We start from the raw sequence: 25,501 nt of genomic DNA on the forward strand, positions 1-25,501 counted from the left end.
AGACAGGAGCTCCTCAAGGATTGACAAGCCGTTCTGTTTGAGCAAGCTCACAAAAACATTTGCAGTTCCAGATACAACGGCCTACTGCTTGAAAGCTTCTCGCAGATTGTTTCATATGGGAAGTCCTTCCAACAAAAATGATCCACAGGAAGTCTTGCATGCAACAGATCAGCAGCCTCAAAAGTTTAAAATAACTGTAAATCAGTTGATTGTACCATATGTATAGGTGAGTTGCAAGAGCCCTCTGTAAATCAAAAGATTAAAGTAACTGTAAAATAAGCTTGCTAATTTTTTGGCTCTTGCAGGTATTTGAAACTCCGTGCTCGAGACAGGGAACGTGAGTTTAGGATGCAAATTGTTCTTCCTTCAGGGTTCATGCAAGCTTCGTTGAAGCGAGAAAAAATTTTAATTCCACTTCTTCTTTCTCTATTAAACTACTCTACAGCTGATGTGTAAACCGCTGGAAGAATATAGTTCCCAGCGAGGGTCGAAGTGATCTGATTATATATGTGGTGGTGATAGTTAAATAGATCTCGTGTTAAGAGTTTTGCTGTCATCGGCTTGATTTGAATTTGTGCTATATCTCTAAATATAAATATATCATAGGCTTAAATCTGAGCTTTAAAACATGGGGCTTAATAGCCGTAGCAGCACAACTTTTGTTTCTCTAGCATTCCCTGTTTTTTTCTTATGCTCTTTGAATATCAACAAAATTTACAGCTATAATACGTGGGTTTATCTTCGAAAGTCTATAAAACTGATTCAAAATATTATTGAATTATATAAAATAATATTTTAATAATAAAACAATTTAAAATACTAAATAAATATGTAAAAAATTTTTAATACATATATATTTATTAACTAATACATATCACATATAACTATTTTCTGATAAAAGAGTGACACGAAAATTGTATAAAAAATAACAAAATGACACCAAAGCAAAATAGCAAATTCCAAAACAAACCCAAATTCAAAAATAACTGAGTTATTACTATATTTCTTGAATTGAAAATCAAAACTCGCAACCGAATCAAAACCAAACCAATAGTCAAATACAATCTGAATGTGAACCAAAATTTATAAAATATCATCAAATCATAAAAATTTAGTTTAAAAATATAAATTATATATAAATATAAACAATCATGCGCAATCGCGCGGGTCAAGATCTAGTAATATATTAAATTAGAATACTCTTACATTTCCTCCCAGAATCTACCAACTACAATCTAACGAAAATAAGTTATTAAGATGGGCATCACTAAAATTTTCAGTTGTCAAGAAAATAAAAAATCTTCTAAATATATGCTTTTGAAGCGTGTTTAAAGAAACACTACCTTTTTTAAAATACCGAAATCAGATAAAAAAATTTAATGTCACAAAGAAATAATTTTATACAATAATAATCATCATAGTACCAAATTATTTTTAAATTCAGTTATATCTCTACTTTTTAATAATTTTTCAATATTTGTTTAAATTGTATATAAATATAAAACTTATGACTAATGTTGATATATATTATTTACATAGTAAAAATGATTTATCATATCAAACAATATATAATTTAAAGAAGAAATCCGGCAGGGTAGAGCGGGTAATTTACTAGTGAATAGTAAAGAACTAAAGACCAATTATGCTGATTTGTTAATTAATCATCCAGAAATAGTCAACACACCTATAAATTGGTGAATAAATAAAATATGTATTGTAATTTATGATAAAAGTATTATAGCAAATTAACTAAAATAATATATATTGGGTATTATATAAAAAATATATGAAATTATTTCTTTATGATATTAAATTATCAAATGACAAATATATTCACAAACCATAATATATTACATAGATATTTACATATAAACTAAAAATATGTACGTTTATATATAATATACTAATAAATAAATTTATAGGATAACATATACATCAACAACCGTAAATTATGGGGAAATTGCCACAAATAGCACATTCATAGTACCACTTTTCATGTTTATACTAACCATTTTTATCCTTACTTTTAATGAAGGGTAAAAAACAATTATATCCTTAGGGTTAACTAATCTAGACTTAGGGTTTAGAGTTGAGGGGTGGAGTAGGGTTTTTGGAATGTGAAATTTAGGATTCTAATAAATATATAAATAAGTACTTAAAAATATATTAAAATTTTGAAAAATAGTTTCAAACATAATTTTCGTTTTTCCAAAAGAAATTTCAAAAAAAATAAAAAAATTTCAAAAAAAAGAAATTTCAAAAAAAAAATTTATAAAGAAGGTATTTATTATATATAAATAACTAGGGCATAAGAGTCTTTTGCCACGTAATGAAAAATGTATTTTTGAAAATATCTTTTTTAGTGGTGGTAAAAATGAAAAGTGGTATCATGAAAGTGGTAAATATGTAATTTCCCCTAAATTATGTGACCATACCATAACATATGAAACTATCTTTGATATATTATATTAGTATTTAATTATATATAGGAGAGAAAAGATTTTTGTGAATGATGAAACATATATGAAATTGGTCTTCTTAAAAATGCATAGACATTTTTATTCTATTAATTTTAAAGACTTTTTTTCATTTTTTAGTATAAAATGTCTAATATCAATTAATATTTGTTAAAAGCTTTCCTCTATAATATAAGCTTGTCATTTTGTTGAAAAGGCTTAGACTTCAATTATTTACTATTGCTGCAAGATGTGTCCTTTTATTTTATGTTTGATTAAAATTTACAAATAATACAATAATGTATGTTTTGTTATTTGGTTAGTAATAATGTTCGACGTTTAAAAACTATACAATTTTTTATTAAAAGTAAAAAATATTTTGAATGACTTTATTATTTATCTTTTAAGAAGTTTACAAAGTTTGGTTGGTACATATACATAGAACTCATCAAACACCACATTTGCCACCTGGTCCTCCAAACGAGAAAGAATCTCCAGTAGTTCTGCCATAACCCCAATATGTAACCTCAAAGCAATAATAGACATCAGCATAACATCTTAGTTTTCTATATTGAATATAAACTCTTATATAGTTGGAGTCTATAATCAAGACATTTTTAAAATATGCTGTCTCTAAAAATTCTGCTACTGGAAAGTGCCCATTCCCCATTGGAGGACTCATTTCATCTGTGGACATAAATGTATTTCCTCCATATCTCACTAGAGAAGCTCCTTCGTTTAACTCTGTAAACAGCTCTTTGGGCCAGTAACCAATTACTTCATTATCTAGTTTAAGTACCCAGTTTCCACTAGAGATATCCTATTACATATGAAACAACAACAAACTATTTCAAACAGCATCCCAAACACAATAATATAATGATACAGTTTATTCACCGAATTATTGTAAAGCAAAATATAAAAACTTAATTTAAAAGTCAGTTTAACATCTTTATAAGGAACGAAGACAAACTTACCTGAAATATTTGCAGTGTAAAATAACGGGTTGTTTTTCCATAGACAGATGATCCCGAGAACTGATTTCCAATTCTGTGATTTCGACTTAAAACAACAAAACCAGGACATTGTGTGTTGTAGCACCCAGTTTTACCATAGCCATCTCCCTAAAACGAAGAAATACATTTATAATACCACTTGGTACGTGAATAAAATAGTAAAGACAATCCAATCATAGTTTCTTATTTTAATTCTATGTAAGCTAAGTATTATTCATATATAAATAACAATAACTATAGTTTACTCACAGTCCTTTACAAAAGAAAACAAAATTACTCACTGTCCAATATATTGTAAATCGTGTGACACTGTCACCGTACAATCTTGGATGCACCTAAAAGTAAACATATAATTAGATATGCATGGAAATTTTGAAAATATAAAATTTCCTAAAGGCATATTTATTATTTCCAGCTTATTTTCACATAATTATTTATGGAATATAAAAATAATAAGTTTACTTACCGCCCAACCAGCGTGTATACTATTGAGTTGACCTGGAGGTCCATTCTCTAACCAGATTTGACTTTTACTATATTGGTTATCTTGCAAATTTAGAGAATGAATACTTATTTCAGCTTCAGCTCCTCAATAGATAGTTCCATCTATCATGGTCTCAATTACTGCAAACTGTTTAAAAAAATATGTTAGTCATATAATAAATATATTATTAGAATGTCTTAACAACCAAATGAGAATTTGTTAGAAGGAAAAAGAACGTAATTGAGACTTTTGTAACTATTTACAAAAGCAATTAAGAAGTGGAAGATATACATGTTGACCCAAATGATCGGATGTGTTCAAATGAAAGCTCTCGGATCCATTTTGTTGTCTAAAGATTGGAACCGTTCCCTTTGGACATTGCTCTTTCTTTTCATAGTTGTCGCTTCTTTCAAGATCCTCATATGAACTGAATATTTCCTATATATAGTATCACAAAAAAACAAAGGAAAAATAAAATTCTTAACATTTGATGCTTCTGAAAGGTCTATAAGTTTTCTACAAAGATTTTAAAACTTTTTTGTATGAAGGCAGATCCAGACTCTTTGATCTGAATCATAAAACCTTGATATTCTATCTTTAACTGGAACAAGTTTTGTATCTCACATATATGTACCATGCATAATTTACTATCCCACCTGAATCTTGTGATTTTTCAACAATGGATGTTGGAAAGCCGGTTGTTTGTATATCTCAACACAATCAAAATCCTGCAAACACACAATTAAAGAGAAGTTCTAAAATTTTAAATAATGGAATTGAGGACAGAACAAAGAAAAAGAAGTTGGACTCTCACATCAATACTTCCTTGTGCACCTTGAGTAAACAGCAGATAAACAAATAGACATAACACTAGATTAAATGCCATTTATAAATTCTCCTTAATTTCTCTCAAATATATCTACGTTACTTTTCATTTTTTCAGTATATATAAGCCAACTAGAGCTGGGCAAATTATCCGTGAAATTTGATCCGATTTGTTATTCGTTTCGATTCGATTTGGATATTCTGGATATCCGTCAAGGTTCGAATCAGAGCAAATAGCAAAATGTGATATCTGTACAAAACAAAGCAAATCACAAATATTGTTTTTTTGGAAAGCCGGATGTCCGATCCGTATATTTAAAAATATATTATGTAATTGTATATGCAAAATATTATATCTATACATATTTTATGATATAATTTGGTTAATTTTTTATTTTAAGTTGTTTAAAAAAATTGTTTTGAGTTATTGCATATTCAATTTAATTTTATGTTAACTCAAATTTTAGCATATGAATTTTCTTATTAGGCTTGTTAATATTGGATTTTGCTTTACAATTTCCATTAAAATGTTAATGTATTAGTATGCTATTATTATTTTTATTTTAAATTGATATTTTTACATGTTTTTATTTAATTTTAATGTTATATATAATTTTTATTTTTTATTTTAATATAATTAGCGGATCGAATCGAATAATCTATAAATATTTTTTTAAAAAATCAGATATCTGAAAATTCAGATATTCATAATTTTATGGATCAAATCAAATAACAAACGTAAATATTCGTCTGGGATAAAACGGATCACGGATACTGCGAATTTTCCGGATAACCGCTCCGGTGCCGAGGCCTAAAGCCAACTGAGGTCAACAACCATATGTAATGCCACTGCAGTTCATGTCTTTAATTATAATCTTGCCAAATATTGATATGCGTTTCTTGGTCAATATCTTTAATTTTTATTTTGTCAACGGTCAATATCTTTAATTACCAAGTGAATAGTAAAGAACTAAAAACCAATTTTGCTGATATGTTAACTAATCATCCAGAAATAGTCAACACACCTAAAATTGGTGAATGAATGAAATATGTTTTGTAATTTTAAATAGAAATATTTTATCGACTTAACTAAAACAATATATATATTGGTTATTATATATAACGATATATGCAACTAATATATTGGTTATTATATTTCATAATATTCAATTTTTATAAAATGATAAATATCTTCACCAAACATAATCTATTACGTATGTACATATAAACTAAAATAATTGACTTATATATATTATACTAATAAATAAATTTATATGATACCATACATGAACAACCATAATTTTGTGACCATACTATATAACACATGAAACTATCTTTGATTTCTTATATTTAGTATTTAATTAGCTATAAGAGTGAAAAAAAATATGTGAATGATAAAAAATATATGAATTTGTCTTCTTAAATAAGAAATACACTTATTCCTTCTAGCAATTTTATAGACTTATTTTTCGTATAAAATGTATAATATCAATTATATTTGATAAAAGCTTTCCTCTATAATATAAACTTGTCATTTTGTTGAGAAGACAGAATTCAATTATTCATTATTGCTGCAAGATGTGTCCTTAATGTTTGATTAAAATTTACAAATTATAACGTATTATTTTAAATTCATTTATTATTTTAAATTACTAAAATAAATAATAATAATTTCTTATAAAAAATACACGGCCGTTACTTCCGTTGGGAACAGGTTTTGATCCCGCCCAATGTTATCTCTACGTGTCAGTGGCTGATTGGTTATAAAGATATGCTTCATCTACATCTGAATCCTCCTATCATGCCTCTAATTTTGTTAAGAGTTAGTTTTTTTAAATGATGTATCTGACTAAGAATGAAGTTGTGAAGCTATCACCGCACGCACGGGCATCAGAGATGTGGAAGATGAGGAACTAAGATGCTTTTACTTCGGAATGTCACCTTGACATCTTTCTTTTGTGATTGCTTTGTACACAGCTTGGAACGAGAAGAGACAGATGAAAAATATTTACTCTCCCCTCCTAGAAGGACTATTGGCCCTCTATATCAGTATTGAATAGGTTCAGGTAAAATCTTCGGTTCGCTTTGGTTTGGTATACAATGATTTTGGTTCCACTTGGTGGCGTTATGCTTTGATAGATTTAAAGTGGTATCTGCCAGACTAAATTCTTGATGACGCAAGGTATATACTCACGATCACCGAAGAAGGTTACGTTGGAGAACTGAACGGATTTGTGTGTATTTCTTTGGTGCGGGATCGTATAGTAATTACAGAAATTAGGTAGGACCACTTCCTTCAAAATTAGACAGCTGCCACATTATACAGTAGATCCTGTAATTTGTTCCTCATGGAGTCCTAGTGAAGTTTAAGATCAATAATTTTTTTTTCCGGTAAACCCTATCAGATCCGGTCGGTTCTGAGAAGAAATGTAATTAGTGATATATAGTGGACTTGTCCGAAAGCATACCACACTGTCTAATCTGAATTTGAAATATCTTCTGACTATTTCTACTAGGGGTGTTCAATCCGGATATCGGTTCGGTTTAGGTTCGGTTTTTTTTGGTTTTCGGTATTTCGGTTAGTAAAATATAACTACCATTCTAAATCCATATTTACTTCAGTTTGGTTCGGTTTATATACTGTTGGTTTTCGGTTTATTCGGTTTTATACCAAAAAACATAATTATTTAGTTTGAGATCATATTATATGAATTTTAGAGTCATATTGTCAACACAATCATTTATTAAAAATATATTACATGTTCAAATAAATGAACAAAAAAGTAAAAATGCTTCTACCATCAAATAAAATAATAAAATCTATAACTAAAATCAAAGCTTGAAATTTTTGAAAATAAAAATATGAAACAAAACTGAAAAATGAAAGAAAAGTTTTTCCACTCTTCCATATTAGTGTTAATTAAAGTCTTGCTTTCAATTGAATACGAAACTCTGTTTGTTTACAGATAAGAAAAAAGTTGTGGAAATTTTCCATTAATTATTGTCCATGAAATTTATAATCTCCATATTAATTTAGTGAAGACTAAAATAAAGCAAAAAGATCAAAAGAAGACTTAGAAAATAAGATGTCTGAATTGCGATGTATTGTTATTTAATTATAGTTCAAGTGTTTTACAAATTAGGGTTCTTTTTTACTATAAAATTATGGTTATAGTTATTAACACAAATTTGACTTATGTAATAAATAGATTTTTATGTATTGTTATAAAATAGATACATATTTACATGTTTCTACTTTTAATTGGTTTTGTTCAGTTTATTCGATTTAATCGGTTATATATCAAACCATATCCAAATCCTACGGTTTTTATAAAATTATATCCATTCGGTTTATATGGTATATACCAAAACCAAACCATATTGTTTATTTCGGTTCGGTTCGGTTTGGTACGGTTCTGTTTTACCATATTGAACAGTCCTAATTTCTACAGAGTGAACGGATCGTCTGTTACATAATATTAATAATTAAAGCTTGAGTCTCTCTTCTTTGACTCATGTTTGTTTAAATGGAAAAAGCAATAAATCAGAAGACCATGAAACCTTCCTCCTTTTTAGTGTGTATGCCTTTAGTCACAAATATTTAGGGTCTAAGATAAATGTTGAAGTGTTAATTTAAGGTTTAAGATAAATGTTGAAGTGTTTACACTACCCGCTCGAGACTTCGAGTATATAGAGTAATTTGCAAATAATATTCTTTTGTCGAATATCCATGTTCATTTATTTCTAGCAATAGATTTTTCGGATCACTTTAACAAAATGAAAAGCTTTTAAACAAACTGTTCAGTCGGTGTGTACTCCAAGGAAAGCTGGAGGCCTGGGTTTGCGGCGTTTACAGGATTCAAACAAAGTGTTCAGTCTTAAGCTTATTTGGCTGCTCTTTGCAGCAACAGGATCCCTATGGGTGGCTTGGGTAAAGCACAATATTATCTCTGATCGCTTGTTTTGGGATGCTGATTTTTCTGCTTTGGGTTCTTGGATTTGGAGAAGGTTGATGGACCTGAGACCTCTTGCTCGCCCTTTTCTATCATGTTTCATACAGTCGGGAGAAACGGCGTTGTTTTGACACGACAACTGGACCGGGTTGGGTCCCTTGATCGAGATAACCGGAGCAAACGGTCCGCAAGTTTCAGGTATAGCTTTGTCAAGTGTGGTGTCTCAGGCTATTTTCGAAGGGGAGTGGACCTTGACGAGAGGCCGTCACAGAATCATTCAGTTGCTGCGTGCATGCCTACCTGCTCAACCTCCTACACTTATACATGGTTCAGACGATTACTTTTTATGGAGAACTTCCACTGATACTGCGCCTAGCCAATTCTCAGCTTCTAGAACGTGGAAGGCATTGCATCCTACACCAGCAACGGTGCCGTGGTATAGCTCAATTTGGTTCAAAACTGGAATTCCAAAGCACGCTTTCCATGCTTGGGTCTCGGTTCGAGGTAGGCTACCAACACGAGATAGACTTCTAAATTGGAGAATGAGTGTTCCCTCCACGTGTCTGCTCTGCGGTTTAGGTGATGAATCAAGAGACCACATATATTTCTCTTGTTCTTATTCTAGGTCAGTATGGGATTCTTTCTTTACTCAAACAAGTTTTAATCAGCCATATACTTTCAGTGAGGTCATCAGGTGGGTTCATCACTCTACCCCACCTGGAAAAATAAGAACGATTTGCAAATTGGTTACACAAGCCGTTTTCTATGCTATATGGAATGAGAGGAACAAAAGATTGCATACTTCAGTGGCAAGGCACCCTCAGCTTATTATAAGGGAGATTCAAATCATTCTGAAAGCCAAATTGTATGGTATGGATCAGAATGTAGGGAACACCAATAGGATCAGTTCAGTTCGACCAAACCCAGGGGACAGATATCTTCACTTATGGTTCCAGAACTTCCCATCATGACCTGCTTCCTTCAAATCGTCATCTAAAATTATTTTCTTGTTGCACATGTGTTTTATCTGTTGCTGCCTATTAAGCCTGCTTCTACTATGTATCTTCTGAAACAATATCCCTTCCTGGAAGTAGGAAAGATGAATAAAAGTTTTAGTTAAAATAAAAAAAAAATGAAAAGCTGTTAACTAACGTGATCTTGATAAACTGAATACTTTCTTATTGATTTAGGTCAAGCTTTTACATCGTTTTTATACCCAAAACTCACCGACATATGGCTAAGTAGATTTAGGTATATATTACACGAATAGGAAAATATCCTAAAAGTATAATGGAAGCTATGAGTTGTGTCCTTATCCTTACACAACTCTTAATACTCCCCCTCAAGTTGGAGAGTGAAGATTTTGAACTCCCAACTTGGACAGTAAGTTATCGAATTGAGGACGTCCAAGAGCTTTGGTGAGAATGTCTGCAAGTTGATCTTTGGTCTTGATATGCCTCATAGAAATCAAACCAGCACGTACAGCTTGGTAACGGTGAGTACATGTCTAGCTCTTCCCATAACTTAGACAATTTTCCAAAAAATTCAATCACGGGTTGTCCATCTTGACGGCATGACGCAGAAATAGTTGTGTCCTTATCCTTACACAACTCCTAATAAAAGCTTTTCAAATAAAAACAAGCTACAAGGGAATATACGGACGTAAATATGAACTCGATGCAATTAATCAATAATTTTGGAGTCCGAAGATTGGTCGACTAAGCCTCCAGTGGATAATAATATAGAGTTTATGAACCCCAAATGAAGGGAAACTGATAAATTAAATATTGACTTAGACTGCTTGACCATGTCATTTTATTTTGTCAACTGGATATGTCATCTTAATACTTTCAATTTAAAAAAGTTATTTAATTTATATAACACGACAAAAGAAGGTGAGTAGTCGACAGAACATGCTGAGGAGCAAACCTTATTATTTATATTGGTAAGAAAAATATTTAGATAATATTATTTTGTTCTTTGACGTCCAGTTGTATCATTATACTCAAAATCTTCTAATAACTGTTTTCTGTTTAAATAAAAATATGTTTATCTATTTTCTTATGACAAACTAATGAAATAAATCTTTCTCTGAAATATCGTCTCGAGATTACTTTTCATAAATACAAAATGTGTTGTATTCCACATTAATTAGAGGTATTGGCTTATCTTATAGATTGATCTTCGTTGCAGAGTGTAATTGCACTTTTCACAAACTCCGTTATATTTTTGCTGAAGAAACTCAAGCATACTGCAAACTAGGTCCTCCATCATGGTCTTATATATCACGGATTGTAACAGATAATTTAACATCCTTATCTTAAAACATACAATAAATTAATATGCTTTAATACTTTGTGTATAGTTCAAGGTTGTTTGTGTGTCATGTACAGACTACAGTTATATATTCATTACATCAAAGACCAACAATAACGGGACTATTTAGTTATATTCTTAAAGCTATTTGTTGGAACTCTAAGAATACACATTTTTTTTTTATATTGACAGTATGTTGGGCTTAACGGAACATCGGAGACGATTCCAAAAATCGTCGGTAGATAAGATGCTTGCGTCCGTAGTTTTTGTTAAACTAATAACTGTTCACAAATCACACTTACTGTCTTGTTCTTAATTTCTCTTATCATCAAACCAATCTATATAGATAGTGATACATATTGTGTACGAGAAAGTATGTAATGAATGGTCTCAAGTCTGTCCGATCGTGTTTAAACTATAGTTTATATGTCGTTAGCTAAAATGATTAACTGACTGTGTTGTTATATCAGCTTTTCAGTCCATGATATATTGTTTTATTGGTTGAGATTGTTGATGTGTTTCTTCATGACGCTCGAGTCGATACGTTGTTTTGTTTGATAATTAATCTCAAATTTCGCAATATTTTAAATTTCAGTCCAAAACATAAATAATCTTTTTCAAAAAATAAAATACTTAAACAAGCAAAAATAAAACATTTGGGCAGTGACACACTTGCAACTTTGCTAAAGTTCGGTTGCCATCTGTTAACGGGAATATTTTTACAGAATTATATTGCTAATATATGATCGGCATGTATATATCGCAAAGACCAACACAAAGCACTTACAGACTGTTCAATAATAAAATTTAAATATTACTAGACGCGAATATATATACTCTATATAGACTGATAAACTAAATATAAAGTCCAATATAATAATTAGTTAACTCACATATTGGATTAGATTAGATGGCCGGTTTTTATTTCTTATTAAATTCCGTGATCCATCGCCACGTTCGCACAAGGAGCCGTCATACGTTGTCCGTCGCTGGTCAGTCCATCCCTTCCCGTTTAAAGCGGTTTTTTTAATACGTATTATCTTTATTATATACTCCAAAATACAGTGATTTGTTAATAAAAGATCAATTATTCAAATTTATAATAATGCTGACTTAAAATTTAGACTGTAAAACCTAGATAAAAACTATACAGAAACAAACCAAACTAGATTCAACTCGGTTTTGATTAATGATGTGTTTGTTTGGCAGAGAAGGCTGTACCGTACACAATTTTTTCTTGTTTGAACAGTTGTTTTAAGTTTTAACCAAAAGGGCAAGCTAAGAGCGCATGAATCTCCGTCACTTGACCGCCTGAATCTCCGCGTTGCTTCCTGTTTCTTTAATGTTTCTCCCTTTATTTTAAAATCTACAGTAATAAAATACTTCAAGATGTTAACCATAGTTAATCGTTAATAACAAAACATAGTTAAATAGTCAACTTTGTTAACTAACTATAGTTTACAATTGAACTAATCTCATCCACTTCGTATTTGATGCCCCAGACAATTCTATATTACAAAATACCAAGTTGCCTACGCGTTATAATAGGGACATACACTTTGAATGGTAAACGCTAAACGCAGCTAGTAGCACTTAATTGTATATGTTAACTTTTCATTAGTTAATGACTTGATGTCTTGGTCCACAGTATTAGTAATGAACTTAACTCACACCTAAAAGCTGGTTCATGAGTGAAGGATTGCCCATACACATATATATTGTCCAAGAACCATGTCACCATACGATGTGAGATTTTAATAGGCTCCTTCGAGATGTGGGTGGGAAACAGTCCATCGGAAACAGTCCAAACCCAACATCTCAAAAATACCACAGCAATATTGGCCAATTGTACAGACTATATAGGTATGAAACTGTTTATGTGGGAAATCATATGTTGGGTCAAACCATGTATTCTGATATCATATTAGTGATGTGTCTCACTCATACCCAAAAGCTAGCTCATGAGTGAAGGATTGTCCTTACACATATATATTGCCCAAGAAGCATGTCACACAAGATGTGGGACTTTAATACACAGGAAGGCTGTCTTCATCCATAGCAGTGTAATTAATCGTTTTATAAAAAACACATGAAACCAGATCAAACAAATTATATATTGTGTCCAGTGATTTATTATGCGAGAAGACACACACTAGTACAATTGTAGATTCTTCAATAACATATATATTTAACAAAATCTAGAACCCCATTAACGTTTTTGTGCATCTCGACAATATAATAAGAGACCTATTATATGAGTAAGTTAGACTCGAATTCGATTAATTTATACATCTACAACACTACATTCACAAACAATAACCTTATAATAACAATAATTGTCTCTTGTGGCCATAGGGTGAAGACTTGGTCTTCTACTTCTTTTCCCCTTTCTCTACTTCATTTCTAAGCTTTCTATATATTTTCTTCTCTACTTTTTATAAAATTTCCGCTTGTCTGCTATCTCTTACATTAAATCTAAACCTAAATCATTAGAATCCCTAACTAAGCTTTAATAATCCCTAATCCTCCGTTTAAATATATTTTTTTTTCTCTCTTTGCTATTAGCATGTCTGGTCTCAATATGGGGACAACCTCTCGTTACGTCCATAACGTCGACGGCGGAGGTGCTGGCCAGTTCTCCACCGACAACCACCACGAAGATGACGGTGGCGCTGGACAAAACCATCATCATAACCTTCATAACCATCATCAAGGTTTAGATTTAATAGCTTCTAATGACAACTCGGGTCTGGGCGGCGCCGGAGGTGGTGGTGAAGGAAGCGGTGACCTCGTTATGCGGCGGCCACGTGGACGTCCAGCTGGATCCAAGAACAAACCAAAACCTCCAGTGATAGTCACGCGCGAGAGCGCAAACACTCTTAGGGCTCACATTCTCGAAGTCGGAAGTGGCTGCGACGTCTTCGAGTGCATCTCCACTTACGCGCGGCGAAGACAGCGGGGGATTTGCGTTTTGTCCGGAACAGGAACCGTCACAAACGTCAGCATCCGCCAGCCGACGGCGGCTGGATCTGTGGTGACTTTGCGAGGCACTTTCGAGATTCTTTCCCTCTCTGGATCTTTTCTTCCGCCGCCTGCTCCTCCAGGAGCGACAAGTTTGACTATATTCCTCGCCGGAGCTCAGGGACAGGTCGTCGGAGGTAACGTTGTTGGAGAATTGGTGGCCGCGGGGCCGGTCATGGTCATGGCGGCGTCTTTTACGAACGTGGCTTACGAAAGGTTACCTTTGGACGAGCATGAGGAGCACTTACAGGTCCAAAGCGGCGGTGGCGGAGGAGGGAATATGTACTCGGAAGCCAACGGAGGTGGCGGAGGCTTGCCGTTCTTCAATTTGCCGATGAGTTTGCCTCATATGGGAGTTGAAAACTGGCAGGGGAATTCCGCCGGCGCTGGTAGGGCTCCGTTTTAGCTACTTTAGAACAAAAAAACTGCAATTTGTTATTCCTCTTTTTATTTTCACAGAATTTTATGAAATTATGACTTTTATCTTTTAAAGTTTCGAAAATAAATATTCCACTTATTAGTGACTAGCTCATAGATAGAATCGTTATATATAAATTGTTGTTTGATTTTTTTTTGGTTAATGTTTTGTCACCATATAATTTCACATAGGTTCTTTTGTAGCACACACTCAACGGGATTAATGTTTAAAACTGTCATAGAATAGTTTTTAGCAAAAAAAAAAAAAAAACTGTCATAGAATAGATATCCAATAACGACATACTCTAAACGCACTTTTATTACATATGTTGACTAACAGACACACTTTTGTACCCAAAATCACGAACACACGAAGAAACATTAAAAGATAACAGAAATTGATCTGTAACACTTTAATGTAAGGCTCAAAACCAAGTTGCTGTTTCGGGCGATGGCAAACATATCGTAAGAGGAGTAATATTAATATATCACTGAAACAATATATTCTAGTGTTTTGAATTTACATATTGAAAAAATCAAAAGGAAAACATTAACAATCATTTAAGTCGCTAGGGTTTTCCAAACACACATGAGTGAATATTTCGGCTTTTTCGAAGTTTGAGGTTTCCAATAAGGTGTGCTCTTATAAATGACGGGAGATAGTAAACGACAAAGAAGATTAAAGTAATACTAGTAGTAAAATATAGGAAAGTGCAAGTGGAGTGCTAATTAAGAAATCAAATTATTAATCTAACCAGTTCAATTTCCATAGTGCCCTTAACTGCTCAACCCATTTGATGCTAAGCTGTCAAACACGCAATTATCTAAAGCATTTTCGTCACAGAACATTTAAGTACTATTGATTAATACTCATTACATTATTTACTCGAATTAATATTGCTAATAGCTTGAAGTAAACAAAAGAAAATACTGTCTCATCGATTAAAATCAACACGATTATAGATTCTAAACTTAATAAAGTGCTCATTTGCTGTTATGGTGAACTAAAACAATAAAATATATGGGTATTTTCATTTTGGTGTTTCTATTTCCAAAAAAAAATTATGATTTCAGCCCTTAATATTATAAACCCGAAACAAACTTTGACAATATTTGTGATTATAAAAGTAAAACTCTCTTTAATAATTGTTCGAACTAATAATTTAGATAACCTATTTTCTGTATTAAAAAGAAATATACAATTGTTAGATACTTTTTCACAGTGAAATGATCTTGTCCGGACATAAACTTATCGTGGTAGTAAAGTAATAATAGTAATGATCCATATAGTCATGCAAATACAAAATTAGAGATAGATATATACATTTGCTGGTTTTCGATGGGGATAAGATAGTAATATATTATTTCAAAATAATACTATGATGCAGTTACTTTTTTTGTCAATAATATACCTACATATGAAAGTGTGATATATAAAATGTGGGTAAAGAAGAGACAGCCATAGATTTTTACCAAGTACCATGGATCTCTGCTCCTTCATTGGACGTTGTATATAACAAACTTTTAGAAAATATTTGATAGAACACAATCATTCTATAACAAGCTAATCAAACTTTCTTTATATAAAGTCCATAAAGTCGCAAAAGGTTACTTGCTAACTATAGATCCATATGCATAATAATGATTAGTAAACCATTGTTCAAACCATCACATCCGGATGCTTGACCACTAATATTTCTCTGTTCATTTGAATAATGTAATGCTACTTGTTAATTAACCTAGATTACATTTGACACACTAGTGCTTATCATTTAACAAAGACTGTATTTCCTTTTATTTTCAGCATTTGAGGACTAAGAGCATCTCCAATGTAAAACACCATTTTTTACTCCAAAATGGAGTAAAAGTGAAAATTGAGTAAAATTGCTCCAACCCTACTCTATTTCCCACTCCATAATGAAGTGATGAACAAACAAAAAATAGATTACTCCATTTATGGAGTAAATTTCATTATGGAGTGAGATATGGAGTGGGGTTGGAGCTTTCCTTACTCCGTATTCACTTTTACTCCATTTTAGAGGAAAAAATGGAGTAGGAATGGAGATGCCCTAACTAAACTGCATAAAATATATCCCATTTGTAATTTATTTTACTAGTTGGAACAAAACGTATAGAACTTTTAATGTTGAGTCTCTTAAAATGTAACACTAAAGCATATTCTTAATGGATATTTTGAAAAAAATTAAAACCAATATCAAAACCTTTCAAAATTATTTTATAAACTTTACTGTGGTTAAAGATACATATCATTTAAATAATATAAATTTTAGTTTAAAATTTTAAAAACTCTACATGAAAGACTCCATGATTAAATTTCAAATAAAACAGTTTTTTTTACTAAAAAGAGAACAGTTTTGTTGGTTCATCGTTTATCTAATTTCAAACTAATACTGGGGCAGCTTTAAAGATCAACGTGTGTAGCAAATATTCAATGGACCCTTCTCGTTAACAGCAAACAATTAATATAGCCGTCTAGTGCTCGCAAAAAATATTGCCGTTTAAACAAATCAAACCATGCAATCCAATCCAAGATTAACAGCAAACTATAATCTCTCTTTAACAGCAAACTAATCTCCCCCGGTATCTATCTAAAAACAAATACCAAGTAAACAAGAGGTATTTCTCACATTTAACATACATCTAAAAACTGAACCAAACCAAAGTAGTATAAGGTCATGTAATGTAGATTCATTACTTCTTTAAAAAGACCAATTAATAGTACAAGCTGTTTTGGACCTTTGGTAAGTTGGTATCAGTACTAGATCTTACCATCACAAAATACACGTGTTAATGCGAAGAAACAACACTTTATTATTCCACGTTAGATCAATTTCTTTCTCTAGCAATCTTGAGAATAGAACTCAATGATCTCGACGACATCCATATCCGAAAATGTAGATGCATCGTTACGAAGAAGCCACAACAAGTGCTCGAACAAGATCGAGTCGATATGATCAAGCCATACAACACTCCCAGTCCGGTTTAACCGGGTCTTGGTACGATCCTTAACCGAACTAATCAAGATTCTAAACGGCGCCTCTTCGAGTACGTACGGTTCGACCATGAACTCCTTCTTCTCTTTCCCTACCACCACCCTTACGACCGAATCCTCCATATCTTCGTCTGTCAGATTCCGGTACGCAAACCGCCGCGAATCAGTTGAAGATAGACGACGGAGTTTCGTTACAGGAGAAATCAAGCAACCCATCTGAGAGATGAATCAGAGTTTACAATTACAAGATAAGAACAGAGTTTATAAAAGAATATCAACACACATATGGATGGTTCGGTTTTATTTATAAAGAAACCTTACAGAGACTGGACGGTAACCGTCAGTTACGTGGCGAACTATGTTTGGTTGGTATTGCTGCGATGTTATATGTCAAGAGTTCGACGGCCAACCCACAGACTAAACTTTCTTTCTCCATCTATATGTTTCTAGGAAGAAAACGATGTTACTCGCATATATGATAATTTTGTAGCCAAGTACCAAGAAAAGAAGAAAAAAAATGAATACTTTTTGGTTAGCCCAAATATGTGTAGTGGGCCTTTCACATTACCACTGATATGTAACCGTGTGTTGGCTTTGAGAACGATAAAGTTTTGATACACTGTTGATTTGCCCACATTACCACTGATTTAGATCTTTGAAAGGCCCACTACACATATTTGGGACCGTGGATGAGCATAGAGTTGCAGGCTCCAGTTCCACAATGAAAATGTTTTTTTTTTACAACAGCAGAATGAAAATGTTCTATGTACAATACTAGGATCTTTAATATTTATATAATTTTATGTATAAATTTCTAATGGAAAAAGAGCCACAAAAAGAAGAAAAAAAATTATATAAGATTTTTTTCTTAATTTTTTTCCCAGGAGGAAAATGTTCTATGTATTACTACTCCTTTTGGTCCCCACCCTTCTCTATGCCAATCTCTACCCTATTCTCAAACAAAGAAACAAAAGTACCCTCCTAATCTGACAAAAGAACATTCCTATAGAAACATAAGGAAACAAAAAGCAGACCAAATTTAAACAAAGTTTTTGCCACCTTTCTTTTTGTTGTATTTTGAGTTTCTCTGTTGTCACAACTTGTAGTTTATATGGTCTCAAAGATACTTCCCTGATGACTTCCAGATCCTACTTCCTCCAAGTGCTATCACTAATACAGTGCAATCATCATGATACTTTCTTCTATCTCCTTGCGGTATATCCAGTAGCTCATGAAACCCCATTCCTAACAATCATAATCAATAATCATTAATCACCAAACTCAAAACCTATTACTATCAATTAATTATAAAAGGAGAAATATATTTTATATTTACCAGCCTTCTTGGCTGCACGGACTAGAAGTTCCTGTATAACATGCTGAGCAGGATCTCCATCTGGAAACTTCTCCATAGCAAGAGAAACAACTTCCTCATTGCTCAGGTATTGATACAAACCATCAGATGACAGAACCATAAACTGATCACTCTCTGTTAGCCTGTAGTGACGTAGAGACGGTGTGCATGATATGTACGGATCCGTCCCAATGTACTCATTCCGAAACATTTCCAGTAATGAATCATTCAATTTAGGCTGCAAAATCAAACTTCCTTTGTAAGAATTACTGAATATATTTTTTTTTTTTGGAGAATTCAAGAGTGTGAATGTTTTGTCTAACCTGCTTCAAAAACCCTGCTCCAAACGCTCTAGTCACCTTAAGCCGACCTTTCACTCTGTCGTTCACTATGCATTGGTTGTCATCAGGGTGTTCGTTTTTTATTCTTGTTACTTCCTGAATTCATCAATGTAATTTATCACATGACATGAATATCGCAAATCAACGCAACAAAAAGATGGTCAATTCGCTACTTACATCTTCGATGCTCGTGCTGTGATCTGTTGTCAGCTGCAACGCAACCAGTTTCATGTTCTGCGAAGGTGTTTCAATGTTCACTGTAGTATCTTTATCAACCACAACTGAAGTGTCTTTGTTCTCATCCTCCCTGTCTAAATCATCACATCTATCATCAACTCTTCCTGTCTCAACACTCGCACCCGTTTCTCGAACCTGATACTGCGCAACAAGAGCCCTACTATCCCCTATATTCATCACATACACATCATCATCTCTCATCAACGCAACCAGCAAGCAAGAACCCATCAACGCAAGCTCAGGGTTCGTTTCCAAAACCTTCTCCGTCATCTCCAAGAAAGCTTGCTCCGTGGCTTCAAGACCATTTGACATCGCCTTCAGAACCAGCTCGTGATCAACCGCACCCGCCTTACGTCTCTCCTTCCTCTTCTCAACCGGTTCCTCTACTCTAACGTTATCTACTAACTCCTCCGCACCAAACTTCCATGGGAACAACAACTTCCTCCCTGAAACGCCTTGCTTAGACAAACCATGCTTCAGTTTCGACAACAGCAACCATCTCTTACTTCCTACAGACACTGCATTGTCCTCCACTGAGAATGCAAACCTGTCGGAACCTGAAAGATCCAACGCGTCTTCTGCTTGTGCCTCTGCGAGAAGCTCATGCAGCTTTTTCCTCACCTTAACTTCTACCACTTCTTCCTTGTCTCTCGCCGGACAGCTGGAACTTGCTTCTAACTCTACTTCTTCCTCCAGTTCCCAGAATAAACCTTGTAACTCGCTATGAACCGCACGGTAGAGGTTAGCCATCAGAAACTCCGGCGCGTCGGGTCCGTTGAAGCCGTCGTAGATTCCGGCGAAGAGCCATCCTTGCTTCTCGAAGACAGCTAGTTGCACTCTGTCCTCTCCTGCCTTCCCCAACGCCCACTGTAAATCATTCTCCTCTCCGGTTGATTCCGCCGTAACGCCGCCGCCGTCGGGTGGTTTCACGGTGTTCTCCTTTTTAGCACCGCCGACGAAGTTCGACACCGGAAGAACCCACGGCCGCTGCTTCGTGTTCCACGAAAGACTCTTCTTCCTTTTCCGTCTCTTCTTGCCGCCGCCCCCGAGCGGCGCCGAGAAATGCGCGGCGGCGGAATCGGGTCTCGAAGCCTCCTCTCCGGGAAGGTCCAATGGGCCTGAACTCGCGCCTCTCTCGATGGGCCCAGACATGAAGAGGCCGGTTCGTTCCTCCACGTGACCACCTAACGGCACGGTCTGTAGCGGGAGAGCGCTAAACGACGACGTTCCTTCGAAGCCGTTAGCGTTCACGACGCTGCTCCTCACGCCTCCGCCGAAAGTGTTCACAGTGGCATCGTCGTAAATATCATCAAGTTGGAAAACAGTTTTGGAATTGGATGAGTTGGCGCTAACCGAGGCCCCGGAGATGGCTCTGAACCCGGTTTGGAGCTGGTCGGATGATCCGGGGCCCCGGATCCGACCCGGAGATAACCGGAACGAACCGGGAGGAGAGACGAAGCGATCAGAAGGGAAGGGAGAGAGGAAACGGTTAGAAGATGGGACGTAGCAGTAGGAGTGGCCTAGAGTCTCATCCAACGGCTCAGAGTTGATCTGATCGGAGTGAGTTGGATTCTGTGTGTGACGCTGCGATGAGTGATGGTGGCGGTTACGGTGACCTTGACTGAAGCAAGGTAAGGCGGAGGAGAAGCTACTTCCCATCACATTTGATTACTCCACACTTTTTTTTTCAAATTGTCAAGGAAAAAAAAAGACAACAAAAGTTTTCTCGGTGATTTTGAATTTGCGAGACAGAGAGAGAGAGAGAGAGAGAGAGAGAGAGAGAGAGTTATGTCTTTTTCTTTCTGATTTAAATATGTTTTTTCCTTTTAAAGCTGAGACGACTTTAGTAGTTTTGAATTAGCGGAAACATTTGACTCTTTTTCGCTTTTTTTTCTTGGAGCGTTTACGTAAATACCACCAACAGTCTCTCTTTATTACAAAAATAAACCTTGTAATATTCTTTACTCTTTTGAACATAAAATTTTGACCAGAATATTTAGTAAAAAAGAAAAAAAAAATCTATTTGTTCGAATATCATTATAACAAGTTAGTGATATTCGAACATAGAAATACAAAACGCATGTAACACACACAATAGTACAATTGTGCTTCTAGACTTTATTTGATTGTTTCCAAAAAAAAATTTGTCACTAGACTTTATTTTATATAAATCGTAATTTCAGATTATAAATTATTTGACTTTATAATCAACTTGCTATAATCGTTTGCTAAAAATAAATAAATAATAAACTTGCTATAATTAGAGTAACTAGATATGCTCACGCTATTCTTTTCTTTAGTTCAGAAGACGTCAGGTTATAAAGTACTGAACTGATAATTTCTTGGAGCTTTAGATATTACAGTATATAGTTTTACAGAAGTAAAAACTCATCTGAAGAAAAGAATCTCCTTTGGAAATACTATTCGTTACTTTTATATTGGGTCATGGAGAAAAAGAAAAGGCGAAGGTGTCAAATAATTTTGCTTTTCTAGATATTGTGAAGAAAAATATAACCTAGAATTGCATTTTCCTGTATGATACACATTTGTAAAGGGTTTTCTTGGCTGTGACTTATGAATAGTGAGTGGTAGTTGGAGTAGCGACTTTGCCAATTCTTGACGGCACGTAACGTTTTTGGAAAAGTCAAACGTATCGGTTATCTACAAATAATTTATACAGTACATTAAAATTGTTCATCCGTGAATTATATATAGACGTTTGAAGAGTTTAACACATTAGCAAAACTAGGATTTAATTATTTCAAAATTAGTAGTATCCTGAATAATGGATAAATTTGAATATCTGTAACCTAAACTGAAACAGTCTGAAAATCTTGATTAACAAGTTCTATAAAAATAATAATTTTAAATGAAAGGGGAACAAGACAAGAAGTCTTAGCGGGAAAGGGAATCCGACAAGTATGACATCGTTCCAGCGAAGGAGTCTACGAGGTGGGATCCACTTGTCAACACCTCGCTGACTATTGTTCTTTGATCCTGTCCTCCGTGGACCTTACGTTTCTTAATCGTAATTAAGTCACCATTATTACTTACCTTTCATCTAATCAAGTAGCAGACATTTCATTAAGAAAAGCATAGACTGACATGACATGAATACACGGAACTATTTTTTCGTATGAAAACATGCCATTTTTCGTGCAATGTGATATCCATCATAATTATTTTTAAAATAAGTACGTAGTAGCTTTATCATGGTTTAAATGCGAATTCTCATTGTCCCAGAGACCGATGAGCGCTAACAAAGCAAATGACAAACAATATAAAAGGTTTTCTTACACAAGAATCCTTTAAACCCGAGCCTCGATCTCCCCATTTTGACACCTTCGCCTTTTCTTTTTCTCCATGACCCAATATAAAAGTAACGAATAGTATTTCCAAAGGAGATTCTTTTCTTCAGATGAGTTTTTACTTCTGTAAAACTATATACTGTAATATCTAAAGCTCCAAGAAATTATCAGTTCAGTACTTTATAACCTGACGTCTTCTGAACTAAAGAAAAGAATAGCGTGAGCATATCTAGTTACTCTAATTATAGCAAGTTTATTATTTATTTATTTTTAGCAAACGATTATAGCAAGTTGATTATAAAGTCAAATAATTTATAATCTGAAATTACGATTTATATAAAATAAAGTCTAGTGACAAATTTTTTTTTGGAAACAATCAAATAAAGTCTAGAAGCACAATTGTACTATTGTGTGTGTTACATGCGTTTTGTATTTCTATGTTCGAATATCACTAACTTGTTATAATGATATTCGAACAAATAGATTTTTTTTTTCTTTTTTACTAAATATTCTGGTCAAAATTTTATGTTCAAAAGAGTAAAGAATATTACAAGGTTTATTTTTGTAATAAAGAGAGACTGTTGGTGGTATTTACGTAAACGCTCCAAGAAAAAAAAGCGAAAAAGAGTCAAATGTTTCCGCTAATTCAAAACTACTAAAGTCGTCTCAGCTTTAAAAGGAAAAAACATATTTAAATCAGAAAGAAAAAGACATAACTCTCTCTCTCTCTCTCTCTCTCTCTCTCTCTCTCTGTCTCGCAAATTCAAAATCACCGAGAAAACTTTTGTTGTCTTTTTTTTTCCTTGACAATTTGAAAAAAAAAGTGTGGAGTAATCAAATGTGATGGGAAGTAGCTTCTCCTCCGCCTTACCTTGCTTCAGTCAAGGTCACCGTAACCGCCACCATCACTCATCGCAGCGTCACACACAGAATCCAACTCACTCCGATCAGATCAACTCTGAGCCGTTGGATGAGACTCTAGGCCACTCCTACTGCTACGTCCCATCTTCTAACCGTTTCCTCTCTCCCTTCCCTTCTGATCGCTTCGTCTCTCCTCCCGGTTCGTTCCGGTTATCTCCGGGTCGGATCCGGGGCCCCGGATCATCCGACCAGCTCCAAACCGGGTTCAGAGCCATCTCCGGGGCCTCGGTTAGCGCCAACTCATCCAATTCCAAAACTGTTTTCCAACTTGATGATATTTACGACGATGCCACTGTGAACACTTTCGGCGGAGGCGTGAGGAGCAGCGTCGTGAACGCTAACGGCTTCGAAGGAACGTCGTCGTTTAGCGCTCTCCCGCTACAGACCGTGCCGTTAGGTGGTCACGTGGAGGAACGAACCGGCCTCTTCATGTCTGGGCCCATCGAGAGAGGCGCGAGTTCAGGCCCATTGGACCTTCCCGGAGAGGAGGCTTCGAGACCCGTATTAGGATTAAATTATTAAATATTACACAAAAAGTCATGTTCTTTAAATTACACATGACTTTTTGTGTAATATTTAATAATTTAATCCTAATTCCATACTTCGCATATTTTTTTGAGTATATTTGTAGATTTGTGAGGCAGGGACATTGTCAAATTTGAAACGCGTCAGCTACCCACTGAACCACTAGAGAAACAGATTTAGTTAGAGAATTTATTCACACCTAAGGGTCATCAAGTTTGATGGGACCAAAGTTGACTTAAAACTTAATTTCACACACGTAATAATAATATGACAAGAAGTATATAGTTCCATACTTATTTTAAAAATATATAAATGTAATATCAATCAACATTCTTGTACAACACTGACCACGTATCATGGAATTTAAAAGATTAGATCTCATGTAAAGCAGTAGGCAATTTGGTCTCAAGTACTGTCGTGCTTGTGTGTCGTGTCTCAATTCGATGGGACAAGAAACCCTGATCTTTTCTTTTGGTTGATGTCAATCTTAAAAAGCAATCCTTGTATCTGGCCTGCTCGTATGTCCCGGTCTTTACGTTCGGTGAGTTCAAGAGATACCAGCACATTTACGCGAAGCCTAGGGTCACCAAGCAAATACCCTACCCACGATAACAAACTGTCACCATTGGATCGAGGTAGAACAGCTTACTATGATAATCATTACTACGTTTGATTTTGGAGCTTACTGTAAGCTTACACGTTAGAAATCCACTTGAGTCGATTAAAATATTATTTTCTTGATAATGAAACAAAATTATTTAAGTATAAGAAGTGAACTTCTGGGCATCAGTTTCTCATTGAAAATAGCATCAAGAAGATTCAGACGCAAATTACCCATGAAATATGATTTCATCATTTGCCCAGCTAGATTGAGTGAACTGTTAACATAAATCATTATTAAAATCAACAATTATAAATTAGAATCTACTCAAGAATTTAAAGTACAAAACTCTGAATCTGAGAATCAGTTCTCCAAGGTGAATAAACATCAATATAATATCAGTCGCAAATTACCCATTTGTTTTATGAGATTCATCATCTTCCCAGATTCAACTATTTTAGATAAACAAAAAAAAGTATAATTCAGGAAAATATAAAAGGCTGAGTCGATCAGAACCTGTCGAGATATCACAATAACATCACATAATGTTTCAGGGACTAGTGAATTTTCTATCGTCACCTCGACTCAAACCAAACGAAAAAGAACTCTTATTTTCTCTACCGAAGAAGAAAAAAGGATTTGGAAAAAAGCTCATAACTTCGTGTACGCACAAAGAAAGAACATGTCTATTAATTACACAACAGAAAAAAAAA

At 34.1% G+C, this 25,501-nt stretch overlaps 3 protein-coding genes, 2 non-coding genes and 2 pseudogenes across 6 annotated transcripts; 1 reads left to right on the forward strand and 6 right to left on the reverse strand.

The window, feature by feature from the left end:
- Window positions 1-2,831: 2,831 nt before the first annotated feature.
- LOC106364513 lies at window positions 2,832-4,982 on the reverse strand (annotated as a pseudogene). Its single transcript, XR_007339247.1, has 7 exons — window positions 4,771-4,982; window positions 4,613-4,684; window positions 4,248-4,394; window positions 3,939-4,103; window positions 3,754-3,807; window positions 3,434-3,580; window positions 2,832-3,276 (listed from the first exon to the last, which is right to left on the reverse strand). The product of XR_007339247.1 is annotated as an uncharacterized LOC106364513 (transcript).
- An 8,088-nt stretch (window positions 4,983-13,070) lies between these two features.
- On the forward strand, window positions 13,071-14,556 carry LOC125608306 (AT-hook motif nuclear-localized protein 21). The gene has a single exon (XM_048778483.1). The coding sequence runs from the start codon at window positions 13,617-13,619 to the stop codon at window positions 14,475-14,477; it is 861 nt and encodes a 286-aa protein (XP_048634440.1). The 5' UTR covers window positions 13,071-13,616; the 3' UTR covers window positions 14,478-14,556.
- A 2,625-nt stretch (window positions 14,557-17,181) lies between these two features.
- LOC106364511 (auxin-responsive protein SAUR77-like) lies at window positions 17,182-18,056 on the reverse strand. The gene is made up of 2 exons (XM_048778484.1): window positions 17,823-18,056; window positions 17,182-17,717 (listed from the first exon to the last, which is right to left on the reverse strand). The coding sequence occupies exon 2, from the start codon at window positions 17,715-17,717 to the stop codon at window positions 17,349-17,351; it is 369 nt and encodes a 122-aa protein (XP_048634441.1). The 5' UTR covers window positions 17,823-18,056; the 3' UTR covers window positions 17,182-17,348.
- A 227-nt stretch (window positions 18,057-18,283) lies between these two features.
- On the reverse strand, window positions 18,284-21,221 carry LOC111215273 (protein phosphatase 2C 29-like). Its single transcript, XM_022718703.2, has 4 exons — window positions 19,374-21,221; window positions 19,179-19,292; window positions 18,838-19,093; window positions 18,284-18,746 (listed from the first exon to the last, which is right to left on the reverse strand). The coding sequence occupies exons 1-4, from the start codon at window positions 21,090-21,092 to the stop codon at window positions 18,619-18,621; spliced, it is 2,217 nt and encodes a 738-aa protein (XP_022574424.2). The 5' UTR covers window positions 21,093-21,221; the 3' UTR covers window positions 18,284-18,618.
- Window positions 21,222-24,965: 3,744 nt separating this feature from the next.
- Window positions 24,966-25,052, reverse strand: LOC125608441 (annotated as a pseudogene).
- A 91-nt stretch (window positions 25,053-25,143) lies between these two features.
- On the reverse strand, window positions 25,144-25,235 carry LOC125608440. Its single transcript, XR_007339335.1, has one exon. It is a non-coding gene; the product is annotated as a small nucleolar RNA Z101 (small nucleolar RNA).
- A 58-nt stretch (window positions 25,236-25,293) lies between these two features.
- Window positions 25,294-25,372, reverse strand: LOC125608445. Its single transcript, XR_007339339.1, has one exon. It is a non-coding gene; the product is annotated as a small nucleolar RNA snoR14 (small nucleolar RNA).
- Window positions 25,373-25,501: the final 129 nt, after the last annotated feature.

The sequence above is a fragment of the Brassica napus genome, chromosome A4 (assembly GCF_020379485.1).
Source record: "Brassica napus cultivar Da-Ae chromosome A4, Da-Ae, whole genome shotgun sequence".
In the NCBI taxonomy this organism is placed as follows: domain Eukaryota; kingdom Viridiplantae; phylum Streptophyta; class Magnoliopsida; order Brassicales; family Brassicaceae; genus Brassica; species Brassica napus.

Coding starts and splice junctions, on each gene's coding strand:
- LOC106364511 (XM_048778484.1), bottom strand. CDS start 17,717: ATGGGTTGCTTGATTTCTCCTGTAACGAAACTCCGTCGTCTATCTTCA.
- LOC111215273 (XM_022718703.2), bottom strand. CDS start 21,092: ATGGGAAGTAGCTTCTCCTCCGCCTTACCTTGCTTCAGTCAAGGTCAC. Junction 19,293..19,373: donor ACAGCACGAGCATCGAAGAT/GTAAGTAGCGAA, acceptor TGATGAATTCAG/GAAGTAACAAGAATAAAAAA. Junction 18,747..18,837: donor CCGTGCAGCCAAGAAGGCTG/GTAAATATAAAA, acceptor TATGATTGTTAG/GAATGGGGTTTCATGAGCTA.
- LOC125608306 (XM_048778483.1), top strand. CDS start 13,617: ATGTCTGGTCTCAATATGGGGACAACCTCTCGTTACGTCCATAACGTC.